The sequence below is a fragment of the Scylla paramamosain genome, chromosome 4, assembly GCF_035594125.1.
Source record: "Scylla paramamosain isolate STU-SP2022 chromosome 4, ASM3559412v1, whole genome shotgun sequence".
Taxonomy (NCBI): domain Eukaryota; kingdom Metazoa; phylum Arthropoda; class Malacostraca; order Decapoda; family Portunidae; genus Scylla; species Scylla paramamosain.
In genome coordinates this window covers 29474741-29493933 of record NC_087154.1, presented here as the reverse complement: position 1 = coordinate 29493933, position 19193 = coordinate 29474741, and the positions used below count along the sequence as shown (strand labels likewise).

The 19193-nt window shown below is 40.3% G+C and overlaps 1 protein-coding gene across 2 annotated transcripts; it reads right to left on the bottom strand.

The window, feature by feature from the left end:
• Positions 1-1633: 1633 nt before the first annotated feature.
• On the bottom strand, positions 1634-5651 carry LOC135099950 (uncharacterized). 2 transcript variants are annotated; one of them, XM_064002684.1, is made up of 3 exons: positions 5363-5651; positions 2984-3195; positions 1634-2717 (listed from the first exon to the last, which is right to left on the bottom strand). In XM_064002684.1, the coding sequence occupies exons 1-3, from the start codon at positions 5507-5509 to the stop codon at positions 2405-2407; spliced, it is 672 nt and encodes a 223-aa protein (XP_063858754.1). In that variant the 5' UTR covers positions 5510-5651; the 3' UTR covers positions 1634-2404. The 2 variants fall into 2 exon arrangements, with proteins under 2 accessions (XP_063858754.1, XP_063858755.1); XM_064002685.1 differs by lacking the exon at positions 5363-5651 and adding an exon at positions 3856-4035.
• Positions 5652-19193: the final 13542 nt, after the last annotated feature.

The following is a 19193-nucleotide window of genomic DNA, read 5'->3' as shown; positions in this document are numbered from 1 at the left end:
TCTAGTTGAAATAAAGCAGGGAAAGAAGAAGCAAAGTTATTGGAGATATTTTTGGCTAGATGCCAGAAGTCATGAGGGGAGTTAGATCTTGAAAGATTTTAACAATTTCTGTTAATGAAGGAGTTTTTGGCTAGTTGGAGAACAGACATGGCATGGTTCTGGGCAGAAATATAAAGTGCATGAGATTCTGGTAATGGAAGGCTTAAGTACTTTTTGTGGGCCACCTCTCTATCATGTATAGCACAAGAACAAGCTGTGTTAAACCAAGGTTTGGAAAGTTTAGGTTGAGAAAAAGAGTGAGGAATGTAGGCCTCTATGCCAGACACTATCACCTCTGTTATGCGCTTGGCACACAAAGACGGGTCTCTGACACGGAAACAGTAGTCATTCCAAGGAAAATCAGCAAAATACCTCCTCAGGTCCCACCAACTGGCAGAGTCAAAATGCCAGAGGCACCTTCACTTAGGGGGATCCTGAGGAGGGATTGGAGCGATAAGACAAGATACAGACATAAGATTGTGATCGGAGGAGCCCAACGGAGAAGAGAGGTGGACAGCATAAGCAGAAGGATCAGAGGTCAGGAAAATGTCAATAATGTTGGGTGTATCTCCAAGACGGTCAGAAATATGAGTAGGGTGTTGCACCAATTGCTCTAGGTCATGGAGGATAGCAAAGTTGAAGGCTAGTTCACCAGGATGATCAGTGAAGGGAGAGGAAAGCTGGTGGTGAACATTGAAGTCTCCAAGAATGGAGATCTCTGCAAAAGGGAAGAGAGTCAGAATGTGCTCCACTTTGGAAGCTAAGTAGTCAAAGAATTTCTTATAGTAAGAGGAGTTAGGTGAGAAGTATACAGCACAGATAAATTTAGTTTGAGAGTGACTCTGTAGTCATAGCCAGATGGTGGAAAACTTGGAAGATTCAAGAGCATGGGCACAAGAGCAGGTTAAGTCATTATGCACATAAACACAACATCCAGTTTTGGATCGAAAATGAGGATAGAGAAAGTAGGAGGGAAAAGAAAAGGGGCTACTGTCATTTGCCTCAGACACCTGAGTTTCAGTGAGGAAAAGATGAAGTTTAGAAGAGGAGAGGTGGGTTCTACAGATTGAAAATTAGATCTTAGACTGTGAATGTTGCTCAAGTTAATGAAGAAAAAGTCAAGACACTTAGGGTTGTTGTCAGAAGGGTATTCTGACCTGGGGACATTTGTGGTTCCCTCCCCAGATGGGGACTCCAAGGCTGGTATAGGAGTCACCATGATAATTTTGAAATTGAGTGAAGGGTGTGTGTGTTATTAGGTGTTTGTATTTTTGTGTGGAGGAAAAGTTGTCTTTAGAGGGCAGGCTGTGACTGCCCCCTTGTGTTGTGAGACACAAAGTGAAATGTTCAGTGAGGTCACAGCTGGGTTTAGTTCACAGCACCATCTGATCCAGTGCTTTAGACCTGGGAGTAATTATCGTTTCGGCAGATGCCTACTGCCTCCTCTTACTAATATTGCTAATAAACATGAATGTTTATAATAGAAAAATATATCTGATTGTCATATACTTGTAAAGAAAACATCAACAATTAATGAGTAATTATATCATACAATATTCATTTTCAGCTGTGATTTGAAAATAAACAAGATAGGAAAAATATATAAATGTATTTTCCATTACAAAATATTCTGATTAAAAAAGCAAAATCTTACAAACAAACTTGTGTAAAAGCACAGTAGTTTTCCTTTATCGTGTCAGAAAAATCACAACTGCATAATTCTGAATTGTCTGCTAAATGTGAAAGAAAGAAAATAAAGCAATAGAGACCTCCATTTGTGCATTATGATGTATATTCTTCTTTTATGTCGAGAAGTGAAGATATCAGTGGTCTTTAACATTTCATCATGGCCTGTGCATGCAGACAGATGATAGTGACTTAATATAGCTCACTACCACAATCCCATGAGAAGATAACAGGGTGACATGACTTATTACATCGAGTTGGTATGTTGGAACTTCCAAATTCATAAATACAATGGTCACACCAGTGGCTACTGCATGCCCAGGGAAACTACGGCCAGAGAGAACCTTTTCGTTTTCTTTTACGTTGATGGTGCAGTCCTGTGAAAAAGTACTTGCGGTAGAGAGATTCCCAGTGAGAAGCAAGAAGCTTCCAGTCTTGAAAATATTCGTCATGACTTTGTGGTGTTTGTAGTGGGATTTGTTGAGACATAAATAAAGCGATGATCTTTCCAATCCAGGCTATTTCATGTTTATGGCATCTAGGTGTAGGTATGGATTGAAGTTGCGAATGGGAATATTGGGTTAAAGGATATTCCCTAAGTCCTGGTGGTGGAAGAATGTCCCTGATTCGTTGGTCTTTGGAAAGTTCCTTGATCACGGTGGAGTAATTGATGGCTTTGTCAACTGCAGTAATATCCTTCAGTGATGCTTTCTGTAAGTCTTTGAAGAGAGTGAGGAACTGCTGAGGACCTCTGTGAATATACTTGAAAAAGGCCTTGGGTCTGGACAGCATGAGATACCTCATTTAGATTCTTGAAGTGAAAGATATTCATAAAGTCTTTTTCCATAGCATCATGTGGATGACCTGTCTCTCTCATTTTCTGTTTCCTTTCCTTTGCTGCCTCTCTCTTTATGAGATACAAAAGCATCTGCCATTTCAAGCCAGAAGGATAGATTGCCTGCTCATCAGTGCTTGTACTTTCCTTAAAAAATCTGCAATAATGCAAGTTGTTTCTTGTTTCTTTTTCATAATAACCTTTGCTACATAGTACTGAGTTCTTGATAAAGATTTCATAAGAAATGACTAATTTGCTCAAAAGAAAAAGTAATATACTCCTTAAGTAAATCTGATGAAAATCATATTGCCTCCATGAGACTTGGGGATTTAGAATGACTGTATCAGCATAATACTTGTGTGTGTCATATGGGTGACAGTTACATATAAGGAAGAGGTAAAAATCAACGGCAGCAAACCTCACCTACACAGTGTCTCTTTGGTCTGTTCCCTCCTTGCCTCGTGTTCGTGGTCTGCTGCTTGACCGTCTCTGGGTTCCCAGCACATGACACGAGAGCAACACTTAGGGGGACGAAAGTGCACACGAAATGTGTTGTAAAAGATGTAGTGGTGGCTGCAGCCCACGTCCTCTTGGCAGGCATAGTGACGATCATGTTGCTGGCAGACAGGAAACGTCTGGCAAGGAAAGGAATAGAGGTGGTTGGGAAAGACAAATCTCAGATCATGTTTTCTCCACTTACATTTATATTTCCTCTCAAGTATATCGTACTCATTGTTACAAAAAAATAAAAAAAATATTGAGTAACATTTATAATCTATAAGGATAGTGGCTATAAAGAAATGGATAATCAAAGGAAGCATAACTTTGTGTTTAAGGGAATTCACAAATCTTAACTAGCCTAGGTGAGAGTGAGATATAGTTGATTAATTATAGTTACACAGAAATGCTCCATACAAGATCCATATTAGTTTTATCATTTGGCATTTATCATTGGAGAGGAAAGGAAAAAATGGAAGTGTGTGTGTGTGTGTGTGTGTGTGTGTGTGTGTTTACTAAATCAGTGACCATGTATATTCAGTTCATTGTGTAACATTAATTATAGGACCCATCATACGTGTTTACATATGAGAATCAATGTAAAATTATAATTTTCCTTGTGATTTATTATGGTACAGATAATTAGCTAAATAAACTCTTGAGTCTGAAAGAAAAGAGAGAGAGAGAGAAAAAAAAAAAAAACTGAATAAATAGAGTGAGATGCTGAAGATGAGGCAACGCGCGATGGCCCACGGTGCTTCAATGCTGACGGAACATTATATATTATTGCTACTCACCGTAGTATTTTGCATTCCTTTTATGGTTATGTTATACTAATATCAATAGAATATACTGGGGCTCTGTGTAGTAATGAACTTTAAATTTCTCCAGTTCCATCGGAGGAGATTTGAAGCCACGTGTACGAATTGTTGATGGTAATGCAAGGGGAGATGAGATGCAGCCAGTAAATCTCTTATCATAATCGCAAGAAATATGTAACAAGCTTAAAAAAAAAAGAAAAGAGTTGTTTATTTATTTATTTATTTATTTATCAAATTTATCGGAAAAAAAAAAAAAAATATATATATATATATATATATATATATATATATATATATATATATATATATATATATATATATATATATATATATATATATATATATATATATATATATATATATATATATATTTTTTTTTTTTTTATTTATTAATTTTTTTCCTTTTGAGGACAGGTTAGTATCTGAAGGTTTTAGCTGCAAACGATCACTCCCTTATAATAGTGAAATTGAATGAATAAATAAATGAATCCATAAAGAAAAAAAAAAAGTAAAAGGAATCCTACTCTTGTCTCTTTATCAGTCCTCTACTCGCCCACACTCAAGGATATTCTTAAATATGCAAAGTTTGCTCCCAAATGGTGATGCAGTGTGTCTTGCCCTTTCTTTCATTGACCAATCCTCCAGGCTGTGAATAGTTTGCTACATATATGTTTATATAGATTTTAACGCAGATGTATTTCAGAATAGTACAGATTGTGTCAAGGTACTACAATTTCCTTCCTGTAAATATTTTGCTCTGTCCTATGCCCAGGGGGAGGTTGGCAGGCAAGTAAAACTAAAGAAATAAATAATGAACACTAAAGAAAAAAAAAAAAACACGAGATAGTTTCATTGTAAAGGCAAGACTCCCGCAGCGCGACGCATGCAAAAAAAAAAAAAAAAATAAATAAATAAATAAAAGAATAAATAAATAAATAAAAAAAAAATAAATAACAAGAAATAAAAAAAAAAACAGGATTTTTTATGGAAATGTGGAAAATAGAAAGCAGCAGCAACAGCAACAACAACAACAGCAACAACAAGAACAACAACAACAACAACAACAACAACAACAACAACAAATATATCAAAGAAACCACAGGAACGCAGGCAACAGCAAGTCAAGACCGAAAGCCTATTCTCTTGTCTTGCAGCAAGACACTACAAACAGCATCCAATCAAAACACAGGGCAGTGGGACCCGTTGCAAAGGCTGATCCCACGAACAGTGGCACTGACAAACTAGAGACATGCAGATGTAGTGCACACAGTTGTACAGTGGTTTGATGATTCTCTTTTATGTATTTCGTTCACGTATCGGAACGAGGCACGACTTGCCGATCAGTGGATCCAGAGCCACAGTTATCGGTATACAAGGCCTGCATAAAAGACCGCACCTTGTCTGTTGTTTGTTGTCACCTCGATCTCTACACAGGTATGCATTGCCCTACTCTTTGGAGAGACGCTGACTTGTGCAGACATACCACTCCATGTTCCTTTCTGTTATTTGATTTCTTGGATTTCGCAGGATGCTGCCATACCAATGATCCTAGAAGATTGCAATAGTGGTGTTTCTCTATGCCAGCAGGTAAGCGGCTGCTGGCCTCAGGGATTTCTAGTCCAATAAGCATCGTGTGAGTGCAGGTGGAATATCTAATTTCTCATATCTTCTATAACTTTTACACAAGTTTCCTGTGTATGCTTCGTTTCATGTTGACTTGTCGACGGCGAGCCTCGTAAGCGTAGCGACTTGCACAGGAAGTGAAAGGAACTACCCAGCCCGCTCTCCCCAAAGGGACCTCGGGGATCCTTTCCAGCACGAGAGCCAGATCTACTAATTAAGGATGTTATCGGAAACTTATAAATCCCATTACCAAGAGCCATCGCTCGGAAACACTTACAAAAGGTTCCGGGAGCAGGATGTGTCTATTAATTTTAAATTCCTATTGTAAAATCCACGTGCAGCTACGTTTTTATTTATTTATTTATTTATGTTATTTTGAACACGAGCAGGATGAGCTTTCAAGACACGATACCGCAAGATGTCACAACATTCATCTTATGATGCACTAAAGTAACGTAATAGCAACGCCCTGCAGTGCTTATAAGAGAAATAGTTTCTTTAGTTTATTGTATCTTGTATTATTATGTAGTCTTGAAAAGCAAGTACGATGTCGAATTTCAAACCTGGTCTTCATAATGCCTGCCTGGGGCTCACCGTTGACGCCAACATTATAATCTTGAATAATTTTGTTGTTAATTGAAATATTTCCTTGTGATTAAGTTTGGATGAAATGAGGCACGTATATGACATATTTGGTCATTGATTTATGTTCAGTATTTTCAAACTGTGCTGTGAAGTATGTAGCGGTTAGCTGGCGGCCACGCGTTCATGTCATCATAGCTGCATGCAAAACCTGCTCATGTTATACGCATATCGAGGGAACTGAGAGTATCGTAAATTTGGCGAATACATGAGTTTGCTGTTCATGAACATGCATAGCCTGCGCTGTATGTGCATACCAAACAGCCCAATCCTTCATGCGCCACAGTTCTTGCAACTACCACAGGGCGTGAATTTTCATGACGCATTAGTTAATTTTTGCGCAGAGAAGCAATCAACCTCGCGTCCACTTACGTACTCACTGATCTACTGAGCACACACACACACACACACACACACACACACACACACACACACACACACACATCAAAGGGTGTGGGATAGTGAGAGGAATACACAGGCAAGAGCATCAGAGGACCGCCTGTGTGGGCACTGGAAATAGATTGGGTCATTTTGGCGGCCACATCTGTCCCGGCTGTAGTTTAAATTAAAATGCACTCGCTCGTATGAAACTTTCAATCCGCTGACATAGGACCGTAATGTGGTCTCTCTCTCTCTCTCTCTCTCTCTCTCTCTCTCTCTCTCTCTCTCTCTCTCTCTCTCTCTCTCTCTCTCTCTCTCTCTCTCTCTCTCTCTCTCTCTCTCTCTCTCTCTCTCTCTCATATTGCATCGTGTTTATTTCATATTCATCTGGTGGTCATGTTGTATGCATTGGTATTCCCTGTTCGCAGTGATCGATCCTGGTTGGTCTCTTGTTTTCTCTTGGTGACATTTAATTTCATCACGTTCCTATCCAGACCGGGATGTTATCAGGCCTTCGGTTCTGTAGTTATCTTGTGTGGTGGTGAGCAGCTGGGGTTGTTGAATTGTGATAGTGTATTTTCAGTATTAATCCTGAATTTCACACGTGCGTGGTCTCTTTTCTCCCACAGTCTCTTTGCTGATAAACATAATAGACTAAATCATTTAATCTCTATTCTCTATGGTTCGTATTCGTAAATGTTCTGTTCTCTCGTTTGGTCTACTTTCAGAGGCCAAAGAGATGATGATTAATCGGATACTTTTGGGTGTTTTTATTTATTTATTTATTTTTTTTATTTATTTATTTTTTTGATGATGCAGAATATTTGCGAAAAGTAATTCTAAAATCATTGAAACCCTACTGATAACTGATGGCCTATATAAAAAAAAAGTTGAAATAAGAGACAATTTCATAACAGCTTTATATCTTAGTCATGTAGGAGTTAACCCGTCTCTCTTTTTTTTTTTTTTTTGTATTTTCACTGATTAACTTCGGCCTAATTCAAAAAGTAGTTGAAATAGGAGGCAGGTATGTTAAGAACACATGTTTATATTGTATCCATGCAGGAGTTAACCCGCCACTTCACTTTTTTTTTTTTCTATTTTCACTGATTAACTTCGGGCTTAATCTTATATATACTTTCCCCATTTCGTATAAGGCAGTTTCTCGACTTTTTTTTAACCTTTTTATGGTGCTTTCGGAACTTGTCTGCTGTCTGGACTTTAAAGAGATAAAGGATTCAGGGAAGGATTAACCCTTTGACAGCTGTGACTTCTCCTTAAGCCTCTTGAAAAGGCTTGATGCAGGTAACATAGTAATAATTCCCATGGCGCCACTGCAGCAAGAGGAGTGATCTGGTCGCTCACAACTTGTACTGCGTGTTGTTATATTTTTGCTCAGTAATGTTATATAGTAAGAAATATCAAATAGAAACGTGTCAGAAAAATAAATTGGTCTTTCCCTCTCTATTTCTATGCATTTCTTTTTGGGGATCGGCATTTTGAGAAGGCTTTTTTTTTTTTCATCCATTTTGTTGCTATTGTCTGTCTTCTCTGATTTATAAAAAAAAAAAAAAAAAAGCCGTAAGTAAATATTATTATTGGTGAAAGAGTTAAATGAACCTGTTCTCTTTAATTTTGGTTCCTACCCTAGGCCAGTCTTTCTACGTCGACAAAAAAAAAAAAAAGTCTGTTTATAATGGTGCTGTGTATAAAACGTAGAGGCCTTGTTATGTATTCCTGCTCCCTAAGGCTCCCATCATGACAAGGCTTAGAACCCCGCAGTAAACTAAATTAGTCCCGCATCTTTCTTTTACTTATTTTTGTTTCCTATTCGTTGCGGAGTGAAAAGCCGCGCCATTCGTTGTGTCAGGTGCTTCTCGTAATCCCAGCGGCTTTCTGCCTCTTGTGTGAATTTCATATCCCGTACGTTACATCAGGCAGTGATCCCACAGTGTATTTACCGTGCCATGTCGTTGTCTTTTTTTTTTTTTTTTCTCCGTCTGTCTGCGCTCCCGTGTCTGGTGTTTGTGTCTCCAGAGCGGCATGTGTGTTTAATCTGTCAGACTCGTGTTGATTATTTTACTTTGTTGGTTTTTATGAGTCAGTGGGCGCGCGTGCGTGTGTACGAGTATGGGTTCATTTATCCTCTCTCTCTCTCTCTCTCTCTCTCTCTCTCTCTCTCTCTCTCTCTCTCTCTCTCTCTCTCTCGTTATGGCTATGGATCATCTACACGGTGTTGAATTCCCTTCCTGTGAACACGTAGAATTCGTGGAGTGAAATGGTGACACTCGATTCCCAACCACAGTCGGTGAGCACAGCTGTCTCTTCCTCCTCCCCTTGCCTTCCCCAACTGACAAACACATGCTTTCACGGTCAATGAATCCTCGCCATGAATGTTGCAGCAGCGCTCATTTGTGTAGTTCTGAATATTGCAGCAGCAACAGTGCCTGAAAAATTAAGAACTGTTTGACTGTCTGTCTGTCTGGCCATCAGTGTGTCTGGTCTTCCACCTCCCGCAGGCTGTTAAAGAAGCGTTGTATAGTTTTGATGAGGGTGTTGCGATGCTGGTGATGTGATGGCTATAGTGGATGGTTGATAATTCAGTGTTAAGAATGGTTTAGGCGCTTGCTCACAGAATGACTTGAGGTGAGTGTCTATATTAACTGTGGTGAAATAAGAGATTCTGCTGCGGTAGACGGGAAACATTTTTTTTTTCCGAAGTCTGCGATGACGCTCGGCTGTAGCTCCGAAACTAGCAAAAAGGATATTATCGAAAATACTTTCATTGTGATTCCCACATTACCTATATATAGCCAAACTTAATCCAACCTAAACATAATCTCACCTAACTTAGCTTAAACCAGTTTAGCGTGTTCAAGAGTGATTGGCATGGCACCTACTCTTCCAGACTTCGGAAATATGCGGACGGGAAGGGACGGACAGGATAAGGAGATGAGTTAAGCACATATATTTTGGAGAGGCCTTTGATGGTGATGGTTATGATGTTGATGAGTAAGAACATTGTGATTCAACTGTACTGTACTGTTTGATATTAATTTGATGTGTTAACAAGTAATATTCCTTCATGTGGATGTCCTAGGGGATGTGTTGACTTGATGATGGCGAGACTCGCGTTGAAATCTCTTACCAGTTTATTGGCTGTATTCTGAACTTTTAGGTCTTGGAGCTCTTCAAGGTTATGTATCACTAGGATCCTTTCGTTTGATATCATTGGAACTCTTTTTATCTGTTCACACACTATTCATTATATTCCACATCATAATAAGACTTACATGACTCGAAAAAAAAAATGTTATAAATCGTCCTGCTTCTAAATTTTCCTTATTCTCCTTTTTTTATTTATTTTTTTTTATATAATACGGTCACACACACACACACACACACACACACACACACACACACACACACACACACACACACACACACACACACCAATTACTCTGGAAAAGAAAGAAAAAGTATTGGCTCAAAGGCACTGTACGTAACTTCTTTCCCTCCTCGGCCTGGCCCTGAAATGTTCCCTCCTCCTCGCCCCACCATTCATCTCTCCTCGTGCGAGATGTGATGAAGAATACTGAGCGGGGATGCTCGGGGGTCAACCTCGAAGCTTGCACACGTGACCAGCTCAATACGTGATGGACGGGCGCACGCAGGCAAGTCCCGGCCAATGCCAAGCGCAATTCTCTTTGGGTTGTGTATGTTCTCTGTTGGCGAGCAGAAGGGCCGTGCTAAACTTTTGCTTGGCGATATACGAGTATGTTTGAGTTTACATCATGACTCGTGCTCGCTGTTAGACCGATGTGCAACTCATGTCCTTTTTCTTCAATAATTTGTTTGGAATAATAAGTTTGCAGTATATTCTCATTAGTCTAGATTTTTAATTTCTGTGAGCTTTTGGCTGCTTTTGGTTGACTAGCGTACATTACAAGAATAATCAACATCAGACCTTTTGGTTCTTATGAGGCTGTTTGCGATAAGCTACACTATATTAAATCTAAAGTAAGAAATTCAGGATGGTGATGTGCGCAGACTCATTAAGGATAACTTGTAGTGTGTTGTGCTTTAAACCTTTCAGTGCTAGAAACAGTTTCCAAACCTAATAAAATGATCTAGATTAAAGAGATATTCCAGTAGTGAATAGATAACGGTGATTTTTAAAACCATTACAACAAGCATCATCCAAAATAACATTAAACAGATTCCGTAATACTAAAGTGGGTTAATCATTCGTAGGCGGTGGTTGTCGAGATGATTTTTAACGCCTTCATTTCGCCAAGTATCACTATAAATATAATGCAATCTTGATAGAATCTGGAGTAAAATCAAACTGGTGGCTTGCCACTGAAACAATCATTATAAACGGCCGGTGGTTGTGTGAATGGTATAGGGGATATGACAAGGATGACGTAAGCAAAATTCTCAGGGTCAGTAATCACGATAGGAAAAAAAATATTGGGTTCAAGCTTGATAGTGTTTCCCTAGGGGATCGATACCAGGAAGTAGCTAGGGGCGCGTTCCCACGTGGCGATGTGCGTCCACGTGACCACACGGATGTATGATAGATAATAAGTTAGATTTGAAAAAAAAAAGAAAATAATTCATTCTCAAATATTGGTAAACGACTGGAATAGACTCGGTAATCAAGAAGAAAGAAGATAAGTTCATGGATGAAGGTGATAGGTGTGCATAGGTAGATATGTTACATGTTACTTGCAGACCTGATGGCTTCTTGCAGCTTCCTTTATTTTCTTAGGCTCTTCTGTTCTTATGAGTGATAGTTCTTGTCCGTAGCTTCTCGTATTTTCAGCACGTGTAATGTTATCTCCGAGGATTGCGTGTGTCTGGGCAATCTTTCGTTCTCGCCTGCTTCCCATGCCACGTCAGCAATGGGTTTGGGATCTCCGAACGATTTTTCTTGTTTGAACGGCGACTAGCTCTAAGCACTCTCGATTTGGGGATAAAGCCAACTGTTGTGAGGCTCATAGTTGTTTGAATGATGTGCTCTCTCTCTCTCTCTCTCTCTCTCTCTCTGCGTTCGTGCGTGCGTGCGTGCGTGCGTGCGTGCGTACGTGCGTGTGTGTGTGTGTGTGTGTGTGTGAGAGAGAGAGAGAGAGAGAGAGAGAGAGAGAGAGAGAGAGAGAGAGAGAGAGAGAGAGAGAGAGAGAGTTCTCATTTACACCCATCTGGAGGACTGTTCAATGCCGGATATATCAGAACGCATGGTATCACGTGTAGTTTTTCTCTCACCGTGAAATACAGCACGCGGTGATTGCACACACGTGCTGGAATACAGTCATCACCCGTCAGACCCGGTGCTGCGCTTTTCATGATGGGAAACAACGGCTTAACAATAGTTGTTATTTTAATATTAATCTGTGTTGTAATGATTGCTGCCATACCTCAGTTCACAGGGCGCTGCATGGCTGGTTTTGCATGATAATGGGATGCTTGTGTTCAAAAAGCAAATCATTATTTGAGTATTACTATTATTATCACTAGTTCACTCCTGTGTCAAAGATACTGCGCACACTGTACACTGCACACACACACACACACACACACACACACACACACACACACACACACACACACACACCATATATCATTGATCTTTATCAAAAAAGTAATTTTGATAATTTTGTAAGACTAGATTCCTATGAGAAAACATTTTTAATAACATATGCAGGTTAAAGAAAACAAGCTTTTGAGTCGTTTATCCGAGCATGGCCAACAGCGGTTTCCACGAATGAGAGGGAATCTGTTGTCAATGGCATTTCACCAAGAAGTCTACTTGTTGATAGCTGTCCTGCAAGAGGCACGCAATTATTGCTCTTTGTGGATTAACGCTCGAGAGAGTTACCGCTGAATTTAAAGAAATCGTGATAAATTCATAAGGGGCCAGGATAACAATACATAAGCTAGAATGTCGTTTGTATTTCACTGTGTTCAAGCCGGAGCTATGGGTAAACCTTGGACAGCTTAGTTAAAGGTGACCTAACCAATAGAGACTTGGCTAGATGGTCAGGACAAGTGTTCCTTGCATACACGCTGCTCGCTGGCCACGCACCGAGGTGGAGGGAGGGAAGGGGCAAGTGTGAACAGTGTAAGGCAAGTGAAGGTACGGTAAGGTAAGGTGGCGTGGCCATCAGAAGGGCCGGGTTAGGCCAGCACCACATAATGTTAGGTGCTTGAGCTACGGTGTGCTGTTCTGCGTTGTTAAAGTAAATTATGTTTCACCATAACTGTAAAGGAAAACGCTGCTTGAACGAACATTTAAATTTTCATAGTATCTGTGTAGTTTCTAATTGTAGTTACTGTTATTATTATTATTATTATTATTATTATTATTATTATTATTATTATTATTATTATTATTATCATTATTATTAGTATTAGTATTATTATTTGAAGATAAGTTTATGCAAGTTCCTTATACCTGGACGTATATATACGAATAATACGAACAAATATGTACCCGATAGTCATGTTTCTGTGGCGGGCTGTGCTAAGTTCATGGGCGTGAACGTGGGTCTCGTCTAAATGAAGGTTGAGGAACATACCTACACATCAATGATCATATTACCTTTTACTAGATCCATACTTATTATTATTATTTTTTTTTTCATATGAATTAATGTTTACTCCTACGATTTTTATCCCCTTTGTATATTTCCTGTACTGCCATGACGTGTATTGAATTAACCTATATATACTATTCTTCCCGGCCCTGCTTCACCCCTCGCAGTTCCTTCCTGCATCTCACAAATCCATTAGGGTGAAATTTGGATGTCTTTGTCGCTGAGATCAGGCCGGAAAGGTGGTGTAGGAGGTGAGAGCCTCGTGAGCCATGGCGGAGGAGGGGGGGGGGGGCAGTGGCAGAGTTGTGAGCAGGCGTCCCAGGGCGAGATTGGGTCACTGGTGTCGTGGGTTTGATATGATTTTTTTTTTCCTTTTTATTGTTTCTCATAGCCTTTATGATTACACCAGAACAAAAGGCCATCCCAATGCATAGGTCCGGGAGGAGGGAGAAGGCGGTTGTATAAGTTACATAAATTTACTACGCAGGTTATAATTACGAAACTCCACGAGCCAAGAATGTTGCATTCGAATACTTCTTGCACATCAGCTGAGAATTAGCAAAAATGAAAGGAAGAAAATCGTAAATACGTCGCTGCAGACTTAACTAGCACTCATTAAACACTTTCACTAGTATGATCACTGTTAAGCTTCACTCTTTTATGGCTAGATCATTTGTCCCATAATCAACTACAACAGATCGCTTTCGTAGTGCAAAATAAATTTTGTATTCTTTTCTCTGTGTCCATGGAAACAATTTTTTTTTTTCTAATGTTCTGCATGTTAAAAAACGGACGATCGTAGCGAGAAAGATGGTGGGGTGCAAATTTTAAAATATGATTTTGCAAGAGACCGCTAACGACCAAAGGAATAACTGAGTGCTTCAAACCTTTTATTGCCTCGACCTTATTTTTATTCAGTAAAATAATGTACGCTCACTCAAATACATGATGTTTTATTATATTGTCGCGCACTGTCAAAAGCTTAGTTGTTTCGATACTAAAGCCCTCAGGCGTGCTCACTGTTCGGGTGTTAACGTCAGCCAAATGCGATGCTAAAACACTAAGACAAAGGTTACAATTTGGGTGTTAATGTCAACCTATTGCCATCTTACAAGTTTTGTGGAGGTAAGAACATTATCATGGCAAACTGTTCTATAATTTCACTGTGCCTGTCCGGCTACCACTACGGAAATTATGTACGTTTCCCTAAGGACGTGAAGAACCCCTTGGGCATAGGAGAGCTAGGGAATGATGGGATCACTTAACCACCGGCGGTAGAGAAAGCGACATATATAGACTGCGATATAAAGATTGAGAAACGGTGGATGTGATATCATGTTTTCCTTAACTCCGACTGTTGGCGACAATAATCATGACACCCGTTATTTGAGAGATCCTTACATGATCTTACTCTATAGACATAAAAGTACAGGCAATAAAGAGTCCGAATTATACGATTGTTCAGTGATTTCGGAAGAAAAACGCAAAACTTACCTCACAACATCTTGGTAAGCTCAAGGAAAAGCCAATAGCAATTAAAGGGTTGGATCTGATTTAATCTTTTACGTGTGACGAGAAAAAGTTACCTCCAGTGCGAAAACTCGATATTTCAGCAGATGGATGCTAAGAACATGGAGGGAAAGAAGCAACACGTATGGTCCATGTACTTTTATACACAGGGAAACGGCGGCTTGCACTGACTCCTGAGTTACAGCATAATTCACTTTGCCATGATCCAATTTGTCGACGGCCTGGGGTAGGGAGCATCCGTCCGTCTGCCTCTCTCTCTCACTCTCTCTCTCTCTCTCTCTCTCTCTCTCTCTCTCTCTCTCTCTCTCTCTCTCTCTCTCTCTCTCTCTCTCTCTGTGTGTGTGTGTGTGTGTGTGTGTGTGTGTGTGTGTGTGTCTATAGTTTCATCATCTTTGGTCAGAGTCCCTCTTATGTAACAAAAATCAATGAATTTGCCTTTTTTTTATTCTTCCAAGAGAATTTTTTATTTTATTTATCTGAAGTAATTTTTTCGTTCATCGTTTGTTTCAACATTTTCTTCCTTTTCAAGAAAATATCTATCTTTTTGTGATAAATTCTTTCTTTTATCATATTCATGCTTTTTTTCTACGCTGACTTCTGTGTTTTGTTTGCAGATTTACCCGTGTTGCTGCCCACATTTGTACTTTGATTTCTTTTAGTTGTAGTGTGTGTGTGTGTGTGTGTGTGTGTGTGTGTGTGTGTGTGTGTGTGTGTGTGTGTGCGTTGCATCTCAATTTGTGTTCACTGTGCACACAACACAACCAGTTCTCTCACATTTTTCCCCTTGCACACAGTTTCTTGGTGGCTTTTTCTCACTTATCACGGTCTTTGTGGACTCTCTCGGGCTCACGGTTCACCCCCAAGGCGTGAACCGTACCCACGATTAAGTAGATGCGCCTTCTTCCTACAGTTGGTTTTCTTTCGGGGAGGGAGTACTGGTAATAAGATGGTTGTAGTAGTAGTAGTAGTAGTAGTAGTAGTAGTTGTAGTAGTAGTAGTAGTAGTAGTTGTTGTTGTTGTAGTGATAGTTTTAACAGAAAGTAAAGGAAAGTAAGGGAAAGGGAGAGTGTAATAGGGATTGTAAGACTGAAAAAAATAATAAATGAAAATAAGCGCAGTAACTTGATGTGAAAAAAAAAAAAAAACATATTTGAATAATGTGAAGAAAATTCGATTATAGCGTGGAGTAGCGTGGAGGCGAAGGTGGCTCCACGCACAGGGAAAAACATCCTCGAGTTGAAATTGTGTAAAAGTAGACGACTTTATGAAATGTAAAGTTCGGCCAAGTAAATACACACACACACACACACACACACACACACACACAGACACACACACACACACACACACACACACACACACACACACACACACACACACACACACACACACACACACACACACACACACACACACACACACACACACACGATGGAAAGTGTTATAAGTCTTAGAAAAAATCTTCAATGTAAAGAAGTTTGAGCTCGGAAGCGATTTGCATACGCTTACCAACAAAAGTGGCTTTTAAATAGAATGTAATGACAAATATATTGTTGGGCACAGATAAATATCGTCCTTGGGAAAAATATTGTCATAAGTGGTGTATTAAATTTCTTGGGTGGCTTTTACTTTTTAAATGTTGAAGTTCTTAAAGAGTTAGGCATTGATGCGTTGGTTTATATTTCATCACACGCTTGTAAAGGAAACTATTTTCGATAAACTTGATTTTATTGATTGTTTTGCATGAATATTTTTGTTTTATTGTTCCTGAGTCTCAGCATCTGTGGGGCCGGGTGGGCATCAGAGGGAGAACCGTACCCCGTTGTGGTGACTGACGGTGGCCGCGACATTCATTACTTCACCACGTCGGGATGGGTGGGTCTGCGAGAAGGTGTGGTAGTGGCCCGCGGGATGCCTCTCGCCCTTACCTGTGATTTCCGGGACAAGGTGCGCAGAGTAGTCGGGCCCGACGGTGTGATGCGGTCCGAGGTTGTCACCAACACCACCTCGGTCAACATTACCTTCCCTCTGAGTGCCGGCCAAGAGGTGCGCCACATCTCGCCCAGCGTTAACAAGTTCAAGGGTGCGTGGGAGACCTACCGACCTGAGGCCACCGTCTTCTTCCCGAGTGTTGTCGCGTATGCAGAGGTTCAATGTAACGCCGCGTATGTCGAGGATGGCAAAGAACATGTATCTGTAATCAAGATTTCTGTTACTCCCCACGACGGCGTCACCGTCTGGAAACGCGCCGAATATATGAAGGGTGTCCCAGAGGTGGAGTGTAAGGCATATGACTTACTAAGTTCGAGACTCAAAAGATTTTCGCGAGAGCTGTATCAGGTGGTGAGTCTTATGCTGGCCGACGATAATGTCCTCACAACAGTCCCTCGCACTGCCGTCCGGCTGCCCTTTACTGGAGTGGCGCTCTCTCGGATCGCGATGTTAAAGAGAACTGAAGAACGCCTAGACGTGCCATCTAGTGCGGTGAAGCGTAACATCACTTGTGTTGTGTACCACGTGCATCGCCCTGACTGGGGTGTGTACGTGATTTCATACGTGAAGAAAAAGCGATTAGCCTGGTGGATCTTAGCGCTGATCCTCTTCAGCGTCGCCTTAATGATGATTTTCTGTCTTGTCGCTCTTGCTCGCAAACGGAAAGTGTCAATAACGCCCCGCATGTACGGTCAGCTGTAATTGTTTCTGTGTAATTAACTATCACATTCACAGTATGTATGCCTCTATGACATCCTTACACACACACACACACACACACACACACACACACACACACACACATATAAGTGTAGATATTTTTTTGACTGACATTCTTTATTCTGAGAGTAAATAAAGCAATTTTGAAGAGCGTTTTGTAAACATTGTTGTCAGCCTCAAATACTTTTATTTTTTTCAACTTCTTCAATAAAGGAATCCATGGTAACGATGGAAACGTGACGCGTCTCAGCGACGCCAGCACTGAAGGAAGGTTTTCATTGCAGAACTGGTCGTGGCAAGGTAAGCCAGCAGTTATTTGAATGCTTTTCACTTCTGCATCATCAGGGTTTTACCTGGCAGCAGTGGTAACTTGTATGGCTTCAATTTCTCTTTATGTACTGTAGATTAGCTACTCTTTCCTCACTACTTCATACATGATATTTGTCTGTCTTGACATCGGCAAACATTCTATTGGCTTTTATTTTCCTTTATTAAAATCAATGTTTGTGTTACATCGAATATCTGGTGACTTAATAGGGTTTAACACAGAGGAACATGTATACTGACTACTGTGGTGAACATAATTTGGTCTGTACGCCATTATACTCGTTGTATAGAGGCGAGACTGCTGCATCTCCACGTTGTATGAGCCACACTCATCGAGCGCAACCAAGGTGCGTCTGCTCTCGGCTGACATACCAGTGAAGGATGGCATCATGTGTGTCGTGTAGCGAGTGTAGCGGCCCGGGCCTTCCTGAGGTAACTGCGTGACGGGGACAACCAGCTACAAGATGGCAATCGGGTTAGTACTTCCCATGCTTTTGATGGTCGTGATGATTGCTAATCTGATCGTCTTCCTCTGCTGTGGAAAGAAGCAGCTTCGTTTGTCTCGCAGGGTTCTCATGAGCAGTGTTATAAAGTGATTCTGCATTTGGCACACATGCACTAGTTAATGCTGCATACATAAAGGACTGGTAAAATAGTTAAATGTTAAATACGTACATTAATAACTCTCGTATTCTTTATTCCTTCATTTACATATACGGAAAAGTGATTTAAGCCAGTAAAGCTTAAGTATATCATAATAATGTAATAGTATATGGTATGAGAAAGTCCCTAATAACAGTCCTTTTCGCGGAAGATATCAGTGAAGCTTCGAGTGAATTTAGAAGCGGTACCAAGAATGTTTACAGCAATGACAGTGTTTGTCCGACCAGATGTCTGTACTGCCCTGGGAAGATGAAGCAGTTGGCTGAAAGGGTTAACAATAATTCTTGAAGGAAATCATGAGCAGGGATTACTGACAATCTCTTCGTGTTGGTTATGAAGGTGATTAATTTCCGACATAGATTGATTCATTATCTCGTGTCGCTTTCGGAGGCATGCTCGATACGCGAACCCTTCAATAGAGGTAGTGGAAAAACTCGCAGTTCTATACATTGGACACCGAGTAATATTGTTTAGGTGCTTCTGAGTACCAAATGAAACTTAATGCAGAGGACAATAGGAAAATCATATTCATCCAACAGAATCACGAGGACAATAGAGGTAATGTAAAAAGTATCAGTTTTCATACATCTGACATTACCTAGTACTGTTTAGCTACTTATGGATACCCACTAAATGGCGATTGTTGCGGAGGACACTAGGAAATAATATTTATCAAACATAATCACGAGGTACGTGTCCTTCAATGGAAGTAATGTAAAAATAGCAGTGCTCATACATCTGACATTACGTAGTGTCGTTTAGCTACTTATGAATACTCACTAAATGGCGCTTGCTGCGGAGGACACTAGGAAATCGTAATTGTTCAGCGGAATCACG